The following is a 20,514-nucleotide window of genomic DNA, read 5'->3' as shown; positions in this document are numbered from 1 at the left end:
CCCTCTGCCGAGGGAAACATTTTTCCGAAGCAGCTGAAGCTGGATGGAATACATCTAAGTTGAGGAATATGTTGGAGGACACAATCCATTTGAATTGTATTTTGTCCTAGAGTGATGTCATCGAAGTATTGTTTAGGAGGTTGTGGATATGGCCCACAAGGTGAAACATGTTTCTGAAGAGAAGTCAGAATATTAACTGTCATTTGTACAATCACATGGCTGAGAACGTTCATAGGGTGCCAGCATTCAGGTCCCATGAGAAAGTGTTGAGATATTTATTTTTGTTATCTCACAAAATGATTGGTCATTGAAGAGGGCTGAAACTCACCATGGAACACTTGCGGGTGGGATAGTGAAAAGGGAAATAATCTTCATGCTGCAAATTGTATGGATTAACAGCAACCAACAAGAACCTGATTATTAGTTCATTATTAGATGGAGGTTACTAATCTGGTCACGTGGGGTAGGTTATGTAAGGAAGGCATGGTATCAACAGTAAGACAGACACAAGTGACCACAGTTCAAGGGTGTTTATTGAACTTCAAAAAGGGTTTGAATAATGCCTATCTAGTCCTAAGTCTACAGATTGGAGCATGCTACGACCATCAAATAATAATAATGCAGTCTATGTGGGGTCTTGTCAAAATAAAAGGGCTTATACTAATAAACCTATTGCCAATCCCAACCTCTAAATACAAATAGTGTGGGAAACAATGTCATGCAAAAGAAAGAAGTGTTCAAAAAAAAATATGTCAGGATGTTCAGGCTGTTGGCCTCCCTTCTCCACGTTTTCAGTACGGGATAAGGCAGTACACTCGAGCTTAGCACAGTCTCTGGCTTCTCTAGCACGAGAGTGCAGTTCAAACAGTAGCATCAGGGCCTTTTGTGCACAAGTCTTTGTCTTCCAAAGTCTCTTCTTGCAGAGGACCTGATGCAACAAACAAACAATATGTTATTTTCCTCTTGGAACTTCACACGTTCTCAATTTTCTCAGGTGATTAACTATTCACCTCAGATCACCCTCAGCCAGGCTCAGATTCCCTTTAATACAAACTTCGTAGGATTTTCATGTATCTAATTGCTTGGGTCATTCACTATTCACTCCGGTTCCCCCTCAGCTGGACTCAGATCCCTTTTAACACAATGTTCAATCAGTCTCCCTCTGCTGGGCTGGGACCAATTTAATTCACTTTAACACAAACTTGCTTTATCCCAAAAACTTTCAATTGATCTCCCTCATTCGGCTCAGACCAACTTTCTCTATCATGTCATCAACTTATTCAATTGATCTCCCTCGTTCGGCTCGGATCAACTTGGTTGGCAGTATCAAACATCAAAGACTTTCGATTGTGCACAGGATTTTGCTTGACCCGTCACAGGACCACTCTGATGTACAGTTCTTTGCCACTCTTTCACCTTTCTCAACTCTCAGTTGGATACCTTACAGAGACTTTCGAATGAGAACACACGTGGTGCCGGACCACTCTGTCAAGACTATCGTATATTGGTTTCAAAGTTCAATCACTCATCTGTTGTTCAATTTTTACTCTCGTTGGTTATCACAAGCTTTTCACACAATTGTTCGCTTCAGCGCTCATCATACAATGTTGTCGCTTGCAACCTTGGCTTCAACACAGACCGTTCTGGTATTAGTCTCCCCAACTCACCGGCTGTGTTGCTTTCACTGATGCTGCTTTATTGTAGGAGCCAAGGACAGTACCACGGCGGCAAGCGATTCTCCCTGCCTTGATTATTGACGCAGGAGAGCCCCGGATACCACTGACACACAATGCAGGATTCTTCAGCCTGGTTTCCTGGTCTTACGCTTTCTATTCTCGAGGGTCCATGAAAGTAACTGTTCCTCGTCGAAAAGGTCAAGGGCACTTCTCTCCTTGTGATCCCCTTCTCTTTTGCCATCTATCGCCTCGGATTACACTGCCATCTTGGAACTGCTGCTTCCTTGTGTGCTTTGCCTAGCTTACAGTGTGATCTCATGCTGCGCCTTTTATCTGTGTGGGGAAGTGTAATGGAAGTCAGGTGTGTGTGATGGTCAGTAATTACCTGACCCTGCTTGACCATTGTATTGGGACATGTCAGGTATACAGCTCGGGTGTTAGTCCGATTTCTCTCATAGCAAGCTGTCCGTGAGAAAGTGTTTGTGTTGTGAAGGGGGAGGTGAGATTGGGTTCCTAAATATCCTACCTGATATGATGGGGTAAAGGTGTTACAGGGAAGGGGATACTGCACCTCACCATCCGGTGTCCCACTTCCACAAGACCCCCCACCCAGGTGATCCACCCCCAGGAACAAGATCCAAAAGCAATGGCCATGCTCTGGCCGCCTGGAGGACAGATCCCCGGGGACTAGCGGGTGAGACACCTTCTGGTTTCTCAGTTAGGCCAATAGGGCTAGGCAATGTATAGTAATGTGTAGGGCAGTGGTCTTCAAACTTTTTTGGCCTTGGCCCCCCCTGAGCCAAGTTTGGGCAGGCCGGGCCCCCCTAAAAGTGCCGGATGGACAGTATGTAGAAATCGCTATGAACTTTTGCGTGCCGTCACCGCACCCTACTCCCAGTACAGACCGTGGCCTCTCCCCCACCCGACTCCCACCACTTTCCCAGTGCTGCCGCCCATTCTGCTCCCACCACAGTCCCATAACACAAACATACACACATCCATACACATTTACAGAAAAAATAAATCGCCATAAACGTACCATCTGCAGGGGCCTGCGCATGGTTGCTAAAATGCCCCGCTCCAAGTTGCTCTACCCGTATGTGCGAGGAGGCGCAGGAGCACCCCCTTGCACATACATACATGCAGTGCCCCAGCCAGAATTTCCAATGAGCTATGCAAGGCTGGCGAAGCAAAACACCCCCAACGTTACATGGCTCACTGATCATGTGCGGCTGGGGAAGTGAACTGTCAAAGGCAAACAGTGTTTCCCTTTGACAGTTCAGCCAGCTCAGGAGCACTCTCTCAGCTGGAAAAAGCAGCGGAGGGAGTGCTCAGTGTTTCACTGGGCTGGCTCCTCCATAATGGGTGAGGTGGCCAGTGGATGGACTGGCCTATAGGGCAATAGGGCGATGACTGTACCAAAAATGCAAAATGCTAGTTTAGGCCAATCAAAATGGCCCACTTTTTTGGCCAATGTGGGCCAGTTTGAGGAGTTGCTTCACTATGCATCTAGTAGTTTTGACCATTGTTGCTGAATAAATATTCTTTAAATATCACAATTTGTTTACATTTGAATAAAAAACAACCCCTTGGGTACTATTCAAACAGTCTGTGACTAAAGGACTGAATATCCATTTGCAACTGCTGGCCATGTTTTCATTGGTGCTTAAGACAGTTTTATGGTCCAGTCTGAACATGTGAGCTGCCCCCTCCCATTTCCTCCAATCTAAAACATTTTTTTTTTAAAAACGTTTTATTTTTTACATTTCATGCTGGGCTCTGGAACCCCCCCTCCCTAGGAGGGGCGCGCCCCACAGTTTGAAGACCTCTGGTGTAGGGGATCGCAATGGTTAACCAATCAGTGAATAAGAATGTACATGTATCTTGAAACATTGTCAAAACCATGATGTCACACAGTCCTATATAAATGCCATTTAACAATGACAATCCGAATGGCTACACACGTTTTTGGGCCTACCCTCACTTTCAGGCCCCTCCGAGGAACTGGGAGCTCTCTCCGCTCCATTTCCCTGGGCAGCTGCGCCTACCTGCAGAGAACAGAATACCTGCCCACAACGAGGAGGACCGCAAGCGCCAAGGTTATCTGAAGGCTTGCCTGATCGCTGCAGGTGTAGCACTGCGCCAGTCGTGCAAGGCCTTTGAGGGGGAGAGATGCATCAGTGGTCCTTGGAAGAAGATACAAAATGTGAGTGCACTTATTGCAGGAACAACAAATGAGAGTGTGAGTATTTGGGGGTGAGTGAGGAGAGTTTGAAGGATTGAACCAAATGGTGTACATTTGTTTTTCCTTTTCATTTTGAGTAAGAATAAAGAAGAGGGCACCCGCAGAGGGGAGCAGTGACATCACAATAGCAGAAGTAGTGAGGTATATTGAAGTGGAGAATCCCTCGACAGAGGAGGGAGAGCAGCGTTGCTTAGAGAAGAAATGAGAGTCCTGTACTGGAGACGACTGAATTCCTCCGTCCTGAGGTAAGAAGGCGAGAGGAGGAAAAATAAACCATTGTGTAAATAAGTGTTCCTTTTGTCTTTGGGGTATACATTGTATTTAGAGGTGTTTGGTTTGGGGTGAGATTAGCTTGGTGTGTGTGTGTGTGGAGAGTGTGAGACAGGCATGCTATCAAGAGAGGCACAGACTCAAAAGGAACAGTTCGAAAACCTTTTTTTATAAACTTTGTTGGGTTGGTGGAATACCTAACTGGCCCTAATTCTAAAGGGGTGGTTCCCTCAACTGATGCTTTCAAGGGCTGCCGATGTCCGTAAGTCCAAAATGAAAGTCCGTCTGTGTCTAAACCTATGCGTTCCCTCACTCTTAGACAAAATGTGTTCAGGTATCTTCTTAATGAAAAATTGTGGTTCAAAAAGAAATGTAAACCACATCTGGTTTCAGGTAGTCTTACCAATAGGTGAAGTTCTGCCAGTGCAAAATAGTTCAACTCAAAAGAGTTGCCCTTGAAACCTTCCACGTAGGGCTCTTGCCGTAAGTAAATAGTGTTCACAATGTCTCTGGGTCTTTTGGGGTTATCTTCCTCAATCTTTCCCTGCTTCCAGTTCCAAACAAAAAAGACAACGTTCCTGTTAGGCCTCTCAGGGTTACCTTCCCCAAGGTTTAGGCCTCGCTTCACAATGTTCAACAATGTCTCTGGGGGGACTCTCGGGGTTCCCTTCACCAAGCTTAGGGCTTTCTCCTATAAATTCAACATTGTCTTTTGTGGGCCTCTAAGGGCTCCCTTACCCAAGCCTAGGTCCCTCTGGTTTCACACAAAAGTTCACCTTGTCAGGATGCACAGTTTTAACACACAGTTCTTTCCATGAGGTTGTGTCAGAGACTTTTTAAAACGCTGGGCTTTGGCTCCTCCCCGCATGACCACTCTGACTCCTGACCCCTCTCTTTGTACTCTGTTTCTTCCTTTGGAGCACCATTCCCTCTTGTGCTCTTTTCCACTCGGTTTGGTTTCTCTTTCAGCTTCTTTCACCTTTCTTTCCTTCTATGGTGCACACCTGCACACTTCTCTCTTCTTCTTTCACACTCCTCTTGACTTTATAGTGCCATTGGCACACTCTGGTCTTTGGTCGTGCACCCTTGCACCTTCCTTTCTTTGTATCGTGCCTCTTCCACTTTCTCTTCTGTACCCTCCTTTCCAGGTTTCGGATCGCTCCCACCCTTTCTTTCTCTTTATCTTTAACCTTTTCCATCTGTCTTGTTGCTTGCACCCTACTTTCCTGTTTTGGGTCTCTTGCACCCTCTCTTTGCTTTCTGTCGCTCTGCTATTTAATCTGTTGGGTCGCTAGCGCCCCCATTTCCTGCTTTGGGTTGCTTGTACCCTCACTTTACTGTTTTCGCTTTGGCCCCCTTATGCACTATGCTTTTCCTTGATTTCCCTTTCTTTCCACTTACCACTTTACTTTCCGTTTTCTCCTTCAAGCAGTCGTTCCCGCTTCAGCCATCCTCAAACTGCTGACTCATAGAGACTCACCCAGGCAGCACAGTGCCAGCGAGCAGCTCCCAGGGATACAGGGTGTGGGGTCAGGGTCTCACTCTGCTGGGACTGACACACGCCCCAGGGGAAGGAGCACTGGCCTGGACAAGGCCAATAGGCAACCTCAGACTTCACAGAGACACAGCTCCTGTGCTACGCTGCATCCCCTCTGGTAAACCACGCCAGCGTCTCTGCATCCTGCTCTCTTCTGGTCCTCCCAGGCTTCTCGTGCTGTTGCCTTCACGTTCCAACCAGCAATCCAAGCTCGCTCGCACTTCTTGGCAGAATCACACCTTTTATACCTGAAGTGATTGTCAAGTGGAGTGAGGTGTAAATGGTTTGGGTTGATTGTCTGACCGTGCCTGATATCAGTGGGACAGTCTATTGGTGGACTATAGTAGTAGGCCTCTCCCTGCCTTCCCGTGTTAGCCTTAGAGGAAATCTTTATTGCCCTCGGTCGCCTCTTCCTCATCCCAGTACATGGTGAAAATCGGGAGGGGGAGATGGGGTGTGACTGGAAATTCTCCATTAAGGCAGAGGGAGAGTGGGTTGGTGTATAATTGGGAAAGGCGGAATACTGGGCATTCTCCTCCCAATTCTCTGTGACCCTCCACTCAGGTGATCCTCCCTTGCTTGTCCACCCCCAGGGTTGGGATCCAAAAGTGATGGCCCTTCCCAGGCCACCTCAATGGAAGATCCCGGGGGGAGTAGGTGAAAGAATACCATCAGGTTGCTCTCTAGAGTGATAGGAGTATTTGCGGGGGGGGGGCGTGTTGTGAGAGGATTTATTGTTTTGTGCTGGACTAGGGGTGCCATTGGGGCCTGCCCCTGAAGGTCTTTGTCATTAATGGTTTTTGTGTGACGATTTGTTGTTGGCCATTACATCATTGTAGTTTTTGTAAAAAATGTGTACGCTGGTTGAGCACATGTGCAAAGAGCTCCCAAACTATAAGGTGAATATTCGCAAATATCACAATGAATAGGTGCAAAGGACAGAGGGCAAAATGTTTACTGCATGGCCTACAGAAGGCACGCACAATAGAGGTATTATTGAGCATATGTACACACATTTGTTACCGCTGTAGAAAGGTACAAAATGAAAGAAATGACGGCATACTCAAGTTAAAATACAAAAATGAGAGAGGTGATAATGCACCTGCGCAGCCAACAGCCTCGCCCCTTCCAGTAGAGAGCACCAATTCAGCACAGGCTCCAATGCCTGCACAGATGACAGTCCCACATACACCCAGAACATTTCCTTTACAGCCTACCACGGGATATACAAATCCCTGAAATGTCCCCCAAAACAGACCCAAAACCCATAGCATCATGTGGCAGTATGAGTAAAGACAAAACACAATATCTGATTATGCGGAAATAGAAAACAGAGCGCGTAGAGATCCAGAAGCAGCAATTCAGAAAACTGTGGAGGAGCTTGAAAGGATGATGTGGAGAAGGGGGAAGGCCGTGCCTGGTGATAAACAGTGACACATGGACAACAGGGCAAATTTTTTTAAAAATGTGTAACACTGTGATTAAGGATGTCAGAGCAAGATCACCAAAGCATTGATTATGATTCAGTATTTTCTGAGGATGAAGGGGAAACAGAAGAGGATGAGGAGAATTGGAAGAGAGAGGAAGAGCAAAGGGAAGGAACGCCATGGGGCAATTGACTTAGACCACGCCCAAGATGGATGGCAGTAGCAAAGGGGAAGAAGGAGGGAAAGTACCCAAAAAATGAAAGAGTGGGACACAGTTCCCCTTGATACAGAAGGGAATAGGGAGGTGACATTATATACCCTGGCCTCACATGGATAAGAATAATTTAATGAAGACACTGCCCTCATTTACAGCGGTAGCAGGTACATGGATTTATGCCCTAGAAAAACTGACCGCAGTGGTTATGTTAGCAGTAGGAGACATGAATAGCTTTCTCGCCACAATATTAGGAGACCAAACAAACACGATTTGGAAGACAACTGGGTATCCAGGGGTTTGATTAGACGGTGATGCACACAAGATGGTGCTCCATATAATAACTGCCAAGCCCATGTATGGGATGCACTGAAAAGTGCATACCCAGATAAACCTATGGCCCACACAACGAAACAAGATGAGGACCTTGCAGTATATATTCTCTTGATTCAGAAGATGTGCTGAGAAAAGACAGTGGATGCATGGGACAAGAATAAACCAGTATTTTATCACATGCTGTGTAGAGGTCGCCCCACTGAGGTACATGCAGATTTAGACAAGATAGTGGGTATTGAGGCAAAGGGATGGGCCAAGATACAAGCGCATATAAGACATTATTGTAAGCGAAGACATGAGAAGGAAAGGAAGAAAGAAGAACGAGCGCAGCCAGCAGAGGAAAAACTGGTAGATAAAAAACTAGCAAAAGTAAGTATGGAAGGTGCAGTAGTTACTAACACCACAGAAGGGCCATATGAACAGGGACAGCCATCAGGATGGGCTTAGGCACAATGGGACAACAGCAGGGATATGGGTGGAGTCCAAAGGGGAAGAAGTAACTCCCAAAGAGGACGGGAAGAGGGGTTTGGGGATTAAGACCATGATTGTGGGATCCTATTTGGTATGTGGAAGAATGGACACATGGTGCAAGATTGCTGATGCAGGCCCCCTATGCAGTATCATCCCAGTGCACCCCCAGAATAATATTCAGCCCACCCTCCACCATACAAGATGCCAGCATATGCACCTGGAGCTCTGTATGCCCCTGGTCCTGCACAGTCACAGAATCCTGGTCCAATGCAAGCAATGGCACCTACACAGGGGCAGCCAATACAATACCCAACTCTGAATACTATACAGAATGCAACATAAAAAGCACCTGCCCAAGCTGCCACGCCTTCCTGGGAATAGAATGCACCACCACGAGGGACGGTGCCACATTCCACCGGGGCAAGTGTGTTGGGAGGCAATCCTCTCCCACTCCCCTAGACAAACATTTATCCTCAGTAGGACAGCCCACAGCAAGCTCTAGCATGTCCCGTCCTGTCTGTCACCCCAGAACCAGAAGAGGAACCCAAGGTGGGAGTGAAGATAGGAGACAGCATGTGCATCTTCATAGTGGATACGGGGCCACCATGTCCTGTATAAGGGAAGGGAGGTTTCCTTTTACTAACAGAAACATGGACACGCAGGGATTCTCTGAGGCTATTGTTAGAGTTCCATTAACTGAAGAGTTGCCCATTACAGTAGGGGCACAGGAAGTGTTAGCACCTTTATTGTACAGTACGGAAACTCCAGTAAACTTATTGGGAAGAGATCTCTTGAGTAAATTGAATATGACGTTTCTTTCACTGACAAAGAAATGGTATGCTCAACAGCAGATATGGGAGAATCTTCAATTGTGCAAGCGATATGTAGTACTTGTCTGAGGGGTACCTTTGCATGAGCATATGCTTATGTATGCAGTGACCGTCTTGATAGAATGGCTCCCTGGGTTACAAAATATGATATTCCTCCTACCCGCAGAATTTTTATTTAAGCCAGCTGTCCAACAAGAATAGGCACCTGGAACAGTTTTCACAATATACATGAAGGCAGTACCACTAGAAAGGACGCAGTCATTCTAACAGGCACAGATGAGGATGGAGTAGAGTGGTGCACCCTGTTCTATGCATAGACCCCACATTGCCATTGAGGGAAGTGACTGATGGCTGTTCACAGACATGGAGGAAGAAGGGGAAATAGTGTTCGTAATCTGTATGTGTGGTCACATGGCAATACTATATAGTGATACCAAGTACAGTACTGATTGCCACAGCACCACCATCATGGCGCTGGCAAGGCGGTGTTTATTAGCTGAAGTTCATGCCATTTTAGAATGACTTGCATTTAAAAAAGCACCCTTTTGTGGTAGTTAGAAAACATGGCTGCAGAGAAGCATTTGCTTTGTTTTTGTTTTGGTAACATACACTTCATTCCTGCTTGTCTCAGATGCTGCAAGAGACAAGGACAGAGCCCTTGAAGGAGGTGCGAAAAGCAGCATAGGGATTGGTCAGAAGCGTGGGGCAAAGCAGGTGCCCAAGCCTCAAACAAGAGAAATTATAAAAAATATAGTTCTTACACTAGCCAAGGCTTGCAATGTGAAGGCCATAGTTTGGTGAGAATGAGGTAGTGTGCTGAGATGTGCGCCTGTCAGAGTTGATCAGGCAGGAGACACACTACCCCCTGGCAGAAGGTGGTCACCTCAATTGAAGCTACAAATACCAAGCAACAAGGAAACTGTGAATAAGAGTATTGGGAACAGGGATTTATGACAAAAGAAGCAATTAGACACTTGATCAATGCAGGGAATATAGTAGGGAGCCATGGAAGGGTGGAGGGTAGAATAAGTATATTTGTTGCATCCCTAAAATAAAAATATTCACAAGAATCACAACAACCCACACCCACACCCAGACATATATACATATGTATACACAAGAATTGTATTTTGTCCTAGAGTGATGTCATAGAAGTATTGTCTAAGAGGTTGTTTGTTCCCATGATAGGAAAGGAAGGATATGTCCCAGAAGGTGAAACATGTTTATGATGAGAAGTTGTACTATTAACTGACATTTGTACAGCCACAAGGCTGAGAACGTTTAGAGGGTGCCAACATTCAGGTCCCATGAGAAAGTGATGAGGAATTTATTTTTGTTGCCACACTGTCTACATCTCACAAAAAGATTGGGCATTGAAGAGGGATGAAACTCACCATGGAACACTTGAGGTTGGGATAGCCAATGGGGAAATGATCTGCATGTTGCAAAATGTAAGAATTTACAGCAACCAATAAGAATGAAGAAGGTTGAATAACCTAATTATTAGGTCATTATTTTTTTTAATTTTCTTTTATGGTTTATTACAAACCTTTAAAATACAACTTATCACAATAGAATTATGTTAAAATACAACATATCATGTCTTGAATAAATCCAGCAATACCGAGAAACAAAAACAGAATAGACCGAGAGGAAAGAAAAAGAAAGACCACCACTATCGCCATGTGTGCACTTTGTTTAACAATCAGAGCGAGGAGGAACTGGCAGCTGTGTACACATTACTGTTTGCATTTTGTAGTTCATCACTCTCTACCGAATGCCGAGTAGACATCTCTTCTAAAAAGAACGCCAGGGCTACTGTTAATTTCCTGTCTGTCTCGTCAAATAGCACTGGCCACCAATCTTCTGCACTTAATTTTGACCTCTCCTTCATAAACCTTCCGAGGTACTTTGTTCTTTCCATACATAGTGCTGAGCAAAATAACGTTAGATGTTTTAGAGATTCATCATGTAAGTTGCACAGCCTACAGGTTTTTATGAATTCCGTGTCCTTTGACCAGAGACTTGCTCTTTCTCTAGCCTTGAACAAGTTCATACAAAACTTCATGTAAAGTGCTCTGCGGTGGCGATCCGGATATTTCGTCAAGTAAGGGAATAGTTTCTTACCTGTAACTCCATTTCTCCAGCATTGGTATCTTTCATGGATTCACATGCTTAGAATATTCCCCGTCGTCAGGCTGGGAATCCCCGGTACATTATATATAGACCCTTTCCCGTAGGAAAACTTTTTCGACGCTTATGCGTCCTATCCACCTTGTTTTGTATCATGCGTGCCCGCACCGTCAGGACGTCATGATATAAATACAGGCCCCGCCCCCGCGCTCCCTCAGATTTCGGCCCCCAAAGTAGTGGGGGAACCGGTTTGCATGTTCAGGGGGAGGCAGGTGGGCGCATGTGAATCCATGAAAGATACCAATGCTGGAGAAATGGAGTTACAGGTAAGAAACTATTCCCTTCTCCAGCATTGGATCTTTCATGGATTCACATGCTTAGAATAGATTACATAGCAGTACACCCCAAAGAGAGGAGGCGTGCATGCAAACCCATATACTTTCTTCGCAAAGCCCGTTCCCTATGATCATGTATACATTAGTAATCGTTAACATAGGAAAACGAACCACATACAGTCATAAATTCCACAGGATGCCACCCCTAGTCGGGGCTTACCTTATTGGAATAGGTGTCGGAGCACCGCCTGTCCCATCCTGGTATCTTCGGCATGTTGCTGCGACAGGCAGTAATGGCGGGTAAAGGTGTGTGTAGCCGCCCAGGTAGCCGCCATGCAGATGTCCCCCAGAGGGACTCCGGCCCACAGTGCCGTCGACGATGCCGCTGCTCTAGTTTAATGAGCTCTTGGCCGTCGTAGAAGAGGCTTCCCTACCCTGGAATGGCAGTACGAAATGGTAGATGACACCCATCTTGACAGTCCTTGCTTAGAAATGGCTTTTCCTCTAGCACCCAAACCATAGGCCACGAACAGTTGTCTTGTTTCTCTGAATGGTTGCGTACGATGAAGATAAAACTTGAGAGCCCTTTTTACATCCAATGTGTGTAACGTGCGCTCCGCTACCGAGCATGGCTCCGGAAAGAACGTAGGCAACACGATAGAGGAGTGTTTATGGAACACCGAAGGAGCTTTCGGTATGAACTGTGGGTTAGTGGCAAGGGCTACCTTGTTCTTGAAAAATCGTAAGTACGGTGGGTCTACCATTAGAGCCTGAACTTCCGAAATACGTCGGGCTGAAGTGATGGCCACCAGGAAGGCCAATTTCCACGACAAAAACTTTAGAGACGATGATGACATTGGCTCAAAAGGAGGTTTCATAAGAGACGTTAAGACCAGATTGAGGCTCCACTCCGGTGGAAATTTCTTCTCTGGAGGGAAACTCCGAAAGAGGCCTTTAAGGAAGTGCTTAATCAGGCGGTCGCTGAAAAATGGTGTCGAATGCCGTCGACGAGTAAACCTGGAAATGGCGGCCAGGTGTACTTTTATTGACGATACCGATAGGCCCTTTTGAGCTAAGAACAGCAAGTATGGCAGGAGCTGTTCCGGCTTAATCGATTGCGGGGCCAACCCTGGTTGATCCTCACACCACTGACAGAAACTTCTCCATTTGTACTTGTATGAGGCGTTTGTGGAAGGCGCTCTTGCCGCTTGCCGGATATGCCGACAGTCCTCCGGAATCGTTAGCCGACCGAATTCGGCGAAGTCAGGAGCCAGGCCGTCAACTTGAGGCTGTCCGGGTCGTGATGCCAAACTACACCCTCCTGTCGAGACAGAAGGTCGGGGGTCTTCTGGAATCTCATCGGTTCCGCCACAGCTAAGTGCAGCAGGTCTGAAAACCACACCTGTCTGGCCCAGTACGGGGCCACCAGAATTACTCGACATGGGTACCTGAGGATCCATTGCAACGTCCTCCAGACAAGGGGAAATGGAGGGAATGCGTACAGGAATTTGTTCGACCATGGGAAGGAGAACGCATCCCCCAGTGAGCCCTGCTGAGGCCATCTGCTTGCGTACTGATGGCATTTCCTGTTGTTCTTCGTCGCGAACAAATCTATGGAAGGATGTCCCCATTTCTTGAATACTTGCTGTAGTTGTTGGTCGTTCAGCACCCATTCGTGAACTTCGTTCATTTCTCTGCTGAGGGCATCGGCTTCCACATTTCTCACACCTGGTAGGTGGAACGCCAAGATTTGCATGTTGTGTTGTAGGGCCCAATGCCAGATTTTCTGTGCCTCCGTCGATAGGGACCTGGAACGTGTCCCTCCTTGTTTCCTCAAGTAGAACATCGTAGTGGTGTTGTCCGTCATGACACGCACCACCGAGTCCCTCAGTTGAGGAAGAAAAGATTTCAGAGCCCATCTCACTGCTCTCAGTTCTAGCAGGTTGATATGCAGGGAGGACTCCTGCAACGACCACTGGCCTTGTACCTGTAACGTATCCAGATGAGCTCCCCATCCGCTCAGCGATGCATCCGTCACCACCGTCTTCTGGAACTCCGGTTCCACCAGAGGCATTCCTTTCGTTAGATGAGTAGAAACTCTCCACCAACAGAGTGCTTGTACCAGTTGTTCGTCGATGATCAGTCTGTCGGACCAGCGACCTTGGCTCTGCGCCCAACGGTCCGCTAGAAATTCCTGGCAGGGCCTCATAAACAGACGGCAGTTGTTTATCAGCGGAATGCAGGATGACATGGTCCCTAGCAGGGACATGTATTTGCGCACCGACACCCTGGTACCGCATCTCCATTCCGATGCCTTGCTTTGTAGCTTCTGTATTCTTTCGCTGGATGGTCTTACCAGACTTGTGTGCGTATGAAACTCCGCTCCTAGAAAGACCAAGGTCCTCGAAGGCTCTACGGAGGACTTGCTGAAGTTTATCGCGAAGCCCAGTTCCTGTAAGAGGGACATCGTGGGCCCCAGACTTTTTCGTGTTTGTTCCCTGGACGAGCCTCTGACCAGCCAGTCGTCTAGATAGGGATAGACGTGGTGACCGTCCTTCCTTAAATGGGCCACTATGGGGGCCAAGCACTTGGTGAACGTCCTGGGGGAAGACTTGAGACCGAACGGGAGGACCTTGAACTGAAAATGCTTTCGCCCGACGACGAACCTTAAATATCTCCTGTGTCGTGGGCGTATCGGGATGTGAAAATAGGCGTCTTGAAGGTCTAGTGACGACAGATAATCCATGGGTTGCACCGACCTGATAACCTCCTGGAGCTTTAGCATTTTGAACCTTAGGCTCTTTAGCCATTTGTTGAGTACCCTCAGGTTGAGAATGGGCCTCCATTTTCCATTTGGCTTCTTGACAACGAAGAACCGGGAATAAACTCTGTGTCCTTCCTGTGCCACAGGAACTCTCTCTACCGCTCCTTTTCGCAACATAAGCGCCGCCTCTTGTCGTAGGATTCGGAGGTGGGGCTGGGTCGAAAATACAGGAGGAAGACGTGGAGGCTTGTCTTTGAATTGTAGCGCATGACCCATGCGAATCGTGTCTAGAACCCATCGATCTGTGGTGATGCATTTCCATTGGTCGAAGTGATGAGAGACTCGTCCCCCCAGGACGTTCCGAAGGCCGTCATTGGTTGCTGGTTTGCTTGTTCTTCGTCGACGAGGGACCTGAGCCTCGCCGCCTGGAAGCTTGATAGTCTCTGCTTCTACGTGCCGATTGGGATGCTCGTCTGAACCCTTGTGAAGAGTACGAGGGCCTGTTAAATCCCCGGTCCCTCGAGGCTCCAAAGCAGGAGTTTCCAGAAGCACCCCTAAAGGGGCGAAAAGAGCAAAAGTTTCTACCCGTTTGGAGGGCGCCGAGGGACCTAGCGGTATCCGTGTCTTCCTTCATCCCCTTCAACGCTTCGTCAACCTTTTCGCCAAACAGGTGTTCCCCTTCACATGGCATGTCAAGGACTTTGTACTGGACTTCAGGACGGAAAGTAGTACATTTGAGCCACGCTTGTCGACGAAGTACTACGCCATGGTTGATTTGTTTGAATCCAGACTCTGCTAGGTCAACTGCAATATTAATTGCGTGGTTCGAGGCCTCTTCGCCCTCCCGCAACAGTAACATGGCTGCTTTCCGGTGTTCGTCTGGCAGGTGTTCTAGGATAGGGGCTAGTTTGTGCCACATTTCTCTATCGTATCGTGATACGATCGCTAAGGAATTGGCTGCTCTTACCGTCGTCGCACCGACCGAGAGCACCTTTTTTCCAAAGGCGTCTTGCCTCCTAGCCTCGCTTTCTGGTGGAGTTGAAAATTTTTGCTGTACCCTGGCCTTCCTAGCCGCTGCCGCCGACACCACCGAGTCAGACAGAGGTTGTGATGTTAGACATTTTGGAGTGGACTCCGGAGCTTTAAACTTTTTCTCAATCCGCCCCTTTATAGCTGGCTCCGAAAACGGATGGCGCATCGTCTTGAGACCTTCCTGCCACACGTGGTCCAGAATTGGGATGGCAAATACCGATTTCCTCCTTTGACCCATATGGTCAAAAAGGAAGCAGTCTTTCTTCTGCTCCTCAGGAATCAAGCCGAACTCGGAACAAGCTTTTCCCATCATTGCATGGAAGGCTCCCACATCATCCGGGGGGATGGCTGTGACTGGCTCCTCGTAGACTCTACCTCTACATCCGAATTCCATGTTGGGTCCCTCGAAGGTGACAGGGAGATGTCTGACCCTGAGTCACCCAGTATAGAATCGGACTCCGACAACTCACCCTCCTCCTGTGCTCGAGGACGATCTTTTACTGCCTGAGGAGTCGATGGGTTTTTAGTCGTCGAGCGAGCCGCACAAGTTTGCTCGTCGACAGGAGGTACAGAAAAAGGTGATGACGAAGTCCCAGGTTGAGGGATCTGCGTATCCAGCCGCTGCAGGAGCTTCTGAAGAGTATTAAGCACATCCAGAGACAAAACTGCCTGGGGGTTCAATAACGTTGATGATATAGGTACCATACCCCCACTCGCACTCGTCGTCGTCGACGTGGAAGGCCGTAAGCCTAAATCCGATGGCTGCAGAACCGTGCCACCTTCTCCTTCCACCGAGCAGGCCGTGTCTGGCTGCAGTAAGACCTCAGGGGGGATCGGGTCATAGACCTCTGGCAGCCAAGCCATAGACTGAGTCTCCGTCGACGAAGGAATCCCAACCGCTGCTGCCTGAACGGTAATAGGCATCGTCAATGACACCGAGGTCGACGAGCAAGTTGTCGTCGTCGAGCCCTTAGACTTCGTCGCCGATTTCGATGCCGACTTCCCGGCTGAAACATCTCGACTCACGGAAGACCTGGGACGGTCCCCTGAGGAGGATTTTGACAGCGCTTGCCTCTCCGTCTTAGATGAGGAGGAGGAGGAGGGCTTTTTATGTGATGAGGAGGACCCAGCATGCTTCCCCTTATGCTTGTCCTCAGCGCGGTTTTCTGCTGGCCGTACCTTTTTCGATGGAGGTTCCGACTTGCTCCTGGAGGCCGTGGAGCCAACTTCCGAAGCCGGGTAGGCACCCGCTCCGTCATTAAGCCAGTCGACCAGCCTTCTTTTACGGTCCTTAAGGGTTTTTTGGGAGAAACCCTGGCATATCTCACATGTATCCGCCGTGTGGTGCGGGTGGAGACAGTATATACAATCCATGTGGGCATCTCCTTCATAAACTTTTTTGAGGCCACATGTCACACAAGGGCGAAATAACGCTTTTCCAGACATATTCTCCAGAATTTGAACTTCGCCGAAGCGAAACAGAAAAAACAACTTAGTTTCCACTAGCAGTAATCACGAGGATCCCACTACTTTGAAAGACGATTGAAATCTGAGGGAGCGCGGGGGCGGGGCCTGTATTTATATCATGACGTCCTGACGGTGCGGGCACGCATGATACAAAACAAGGTGGATAGGACGCATAAGCGTCGAAAAAGTTTTCCTACGGGAAAGGGTCTATATATAATGTACCGGGGATTCCCAGCCTGACGACGGGGAATATTCTAAGCATGTGAATCCATGAAAGATCCAATGCTGGAGAATATTGTATTTCGTTCACTGCTCTTTTTACACTGGGAGCGTTCTTCATGATATTATGCTTGAATCTTTGTTCGCCTGTTGCAATCCAGTCGCATCTCCACAGCAGTTTTTTCGCATGATTTGGGTTGGTTTGCAGAGTGTCAATAGCAATGCCAAGTTCATCTAATGTTTCTTTGCAACGATCTGCCCACATGGATAGCACACCAGATTCGTTTCCATTTCCTGGATTCAGCAGGATTTAAAATTGTGGAAGGATGTCTTCCATGGTCATCTTCTGGTAAAGTTTAAGCATGTCCCAGTACTCTTGCGTTTATTGATGTTAAACTGAGCTCATGACGAATGCATGCTGTTGGCGTTCTCCAAGGCAAGCATAATACCTTAGACCAGAAGATGTTTTCTAGGGTCCTCCATAGCTCGTAAGAGCAGCCCAATGCATATTCAGCTCAGTGAATTAGAGCAGGAACTGCCTTTTGCTTGAAGAAGGCAAGGGCTGGCAACAGTGAGAATTTGCCATATCTTTTGTTCAATGCGGCTGCTTGGGTCGCCAGTTGATGACATTTCCTTTTAGTGTTTTCAACCCACGGTGCGTCATTTAAGTTGGGATTGATCTGCATGCCCAAATATTTTGTTTGAAGTATGTTATTCAGAGTCACTTTTCCTATATGCCATCGAAATTTTGTTCAATTTCGTGTGTTGTTTCCCCGCTGATCTTCCAACACTAGAATTTCCAACTTTGATTTATTGATGTAGAGCCCATTGGTGTTAATGTATTCTTCAAGGGCGTTCAGTTTTTTCGCTGGAGGCCAATTGGAGTTGCATCCAACAAAATTAAATCATCTGCATAAAGCAGCCGGCTTATTTGAGATCCGTTGATTTTGGGAGGGAAGGATGGAACATTCTCAATACTTTGATCGATATCAGACAAAAATAGGTTGAAAACGATTGAAGCCAATGGGCACCCTTGCTTTACACTGCAAAAGGTTCGTATTGCTGGCGAGAGTCTGCCGGATCGATCTAGCCTAATTCTGATGTTGCTGTTTGTATGAAGGTCTTTAATGGCCATTAACAGACTTGGCGGACAATTCCATTTGAGCAGTTTGGTCCACAGTATCTCGCGATCTATACTATCGAACGCGTGCAATAGGTCTATAAAAACAAGATAGACCTTTCCGCCCGTTCTCAAGGCTTCCATTTTCATATTATTTACAATTAAGAGGTTCAGGCTTCACCCCACACCCTTGACAAATCCAGTTTGTCTGAAGTCGATGTGATTACTTGCAAGGATCCACTTCAATAGCTGGTGTTGAAGGAGGTTTGCATATATTTTCCCAAGCGTGTCCAATAATGCAATGGGGCGATAGTGCTTTGGTTTGGCTCTGTTACTTTTCTTAAATACGGGCACAATGATCGTGCTCTTCCATGATGCAAGGGTCGCACAATTAGCTGTAATCTTTGCGAATAAAGATTAACAGAATTCAGCCCATTCCTCTGGGTTTCCTTTCAGGGAATAATTAGTCAACCTGTCAGGGCCCGGGGCACGTGACAAATTTATTTTTTTAATGATATCCAAATTGTCACTCTTGTCAAATTTCAGGTCCCACCGGTCCACGTTGGGGAGGAGAGGTTCTCCTATGTTCCCTTTTTACTATAGAGTTGATTATAGTGTCTCGTCCATTCTTCTTCGGACACCATATTTGACTGAAGGGCAGCTTGAGATCCGCTGTGTTCATTGATAATTCCCCAGAATTCTCGAGTGTTTTTGTTTGTTAGTTTTGACATCATTGTCTCGGCATCTCGTTGTGTCATCACAGCCTTGTGTGCTTTCAACCAGTTATTATATGACTGTGATATAGTTTTTTTTTTCTAAGATGTACTGGGTTAGATCTGTTTTTGAGCAGAGTCTGATTTACGCTCTTAATTTACATTTGCGTTTCAATACTTCCAAATCAAAGCGTGTTTCGGTTTGAACGCAAAATTTTGCAATCCTTGTTTTTTTTCAGTAAATTGCATCGGAAGATGTTGGTATTCGAGTTGGCATGGTTCTTTCTGATAATCTAGTTTAATCCTCTTCACCTCATTGTCATTGAGTCTCAATCTAATCCTGCTAGATTCCACGACTACTCCGTGATTCCACCAGATTGTGATCACTCTCTGTTTTATGAATCACTGGGACGGATGATACGCGCGCATGTATGTCCTCGGAAACAAAGAAATAGTCTAGTATTGATGGTTAGGTCATTATTAGAAGGAGGTTACTAATCTGGTGACGAGGGGTAGGTTGGGCCAATAGGGCGAGGCAATGCATAGCAATATGTAGGGGATCGCAGTGATTAACCAATCAGTGAATAATAATGTACATGCATTTTGAAACATTGTCAAAGCCATGATGTGTCACAGTCCTATTTAAACCGCCATTTCATGATCACAATCCAAATTATATCTGTATTATTCTTGTCCCAAATTGCATGTAACGAAAGTTTGTTTTTCTTGCTATTCGTGGACTTTTATTGCTCATTGGACAGATTTTTTTGGCTAAATGGGTTTTTGGGCCTACCTTTACAAAATGAAAGAGCAGAGGCGTAGCTAGGATTGTCTAACAAGTGGGGCCTGAGTTGGGCCCACCGCAGTGAAATTACACCTGTAAATGCTGTGAAAACCAGAGGGTGTTTCACAACCTAGTCCCTGGGGATCCCGTACTCAGGTGGCCAGGGAAAGGCCATTGCTTTTGGATCCCGACCCTGGGGGTGGACAAGTGAGGAAGGATCACTTGGGGAGGGGGTCCTCGGGGAGTAGGGGAGAAGCACCCAATGGTGAGACATGCCCTTTTTCCACAACCCATCTAACCCCTATCCCTGCTTATTTTATGGGAAACTACAGCTCCCCACTTTACATTAACAACAGTAGTGAGCCGAGGTAGAGGAGGAATGAGGTCAGAAAGATTACCCCGACTGACTTGCATTGGCACTGTCCCTGTAATGAGGCCAGGAAGAGTCTGGCACGTAGTCCTAACAACGCACACCTTTCACTTGTTAACACTCCCTGTGAGAAAAAAGGTGCTGCACACAGGCATACTCTGAGCGAGGCTGGGAACGAGAAGGAACAGCTCTTTTGGGGCTGATGCAAACTAGGATGTGGAAGTTGGAAGACCGTCAGGCTGTTCGGCAGTTGAATGGATCGAGAGAGTGCCAGGCTAGAAATTCATACTTTTGGGAAGCCGCACGCACTGCAAGACTGAAACCGAGTGAACGGAGGAAAGAAACCTTCAAGTTGCATGAAAGCACCCTGTGACCCTCCCGAGTGAATGGGGGAGTTGGGGAGGAGCAGAGGAGGCATTGGTAACAGCCTTGACTGCTGCATGAACAAGATGAAAGAAGACCAATTAACACGACCAGTGAGTTGTCAGAGGCAACAAAAGCCCAGTTTGTGTTAAAAGTAAATATAATCTGAAAGTTGAAGGTTGTGCGTGTGCCGATAAAACGCGAATGA

General features: G+C 47.0%; 1 protein-coding gene across 2 annotated transcripts in view; it reads right to left on the bottom strand.

Annotated features, from left to right (window-relative positions):
• The window catches only part of SLCO4A1 (solute carrier organic anion transporter family member 4A1), a 948,198-nt gene that overhangs the window by 107,388 nt on the left and 820,296 nt on the right, over positions 1 to 20,514 (bottom strand). The window contains exon 10 of one of the 2 annotated variants that reach the window (XM_069650755.1): positions 516 to 928. The exons of the other annotated variant lie outside the window; for it this stretch is intronic. Coding sequence (XP_069506856.1) covers positions 874 to 928 — 55 coding nt within the window. The 3' untranslated portion in view covers positions 516 to 873. Of the gene's footprint in view, positions 1 to 515; positions 929 to 20,514 lie in introns of those variants that run through there. 2 annotated transcript variants of the gene reach the window in all.

This window comes from Ambystoma mexicanum, chromosome 3p (assembly GCF_040938575.1).
Source record: "Ambystoma mexicanum isolate Mex_15411 chromosome 3p, UKY_AmexF1_1, whole genome shotgun sequence".
In the NCBI taxonomy this organism is placed as follows: domain Eukaryota; kingdom Metazoa; phylum Chordata; class Amphibia; order Caudata; family Ambystomatidae; genus Ambystoma; species Ambystoma mexicanum.
The sequence above is the reverse complement of the archived record's forward strand: the minus strand, read 5'-3'. Positions and strand labels throughout refer to the sequence as shown.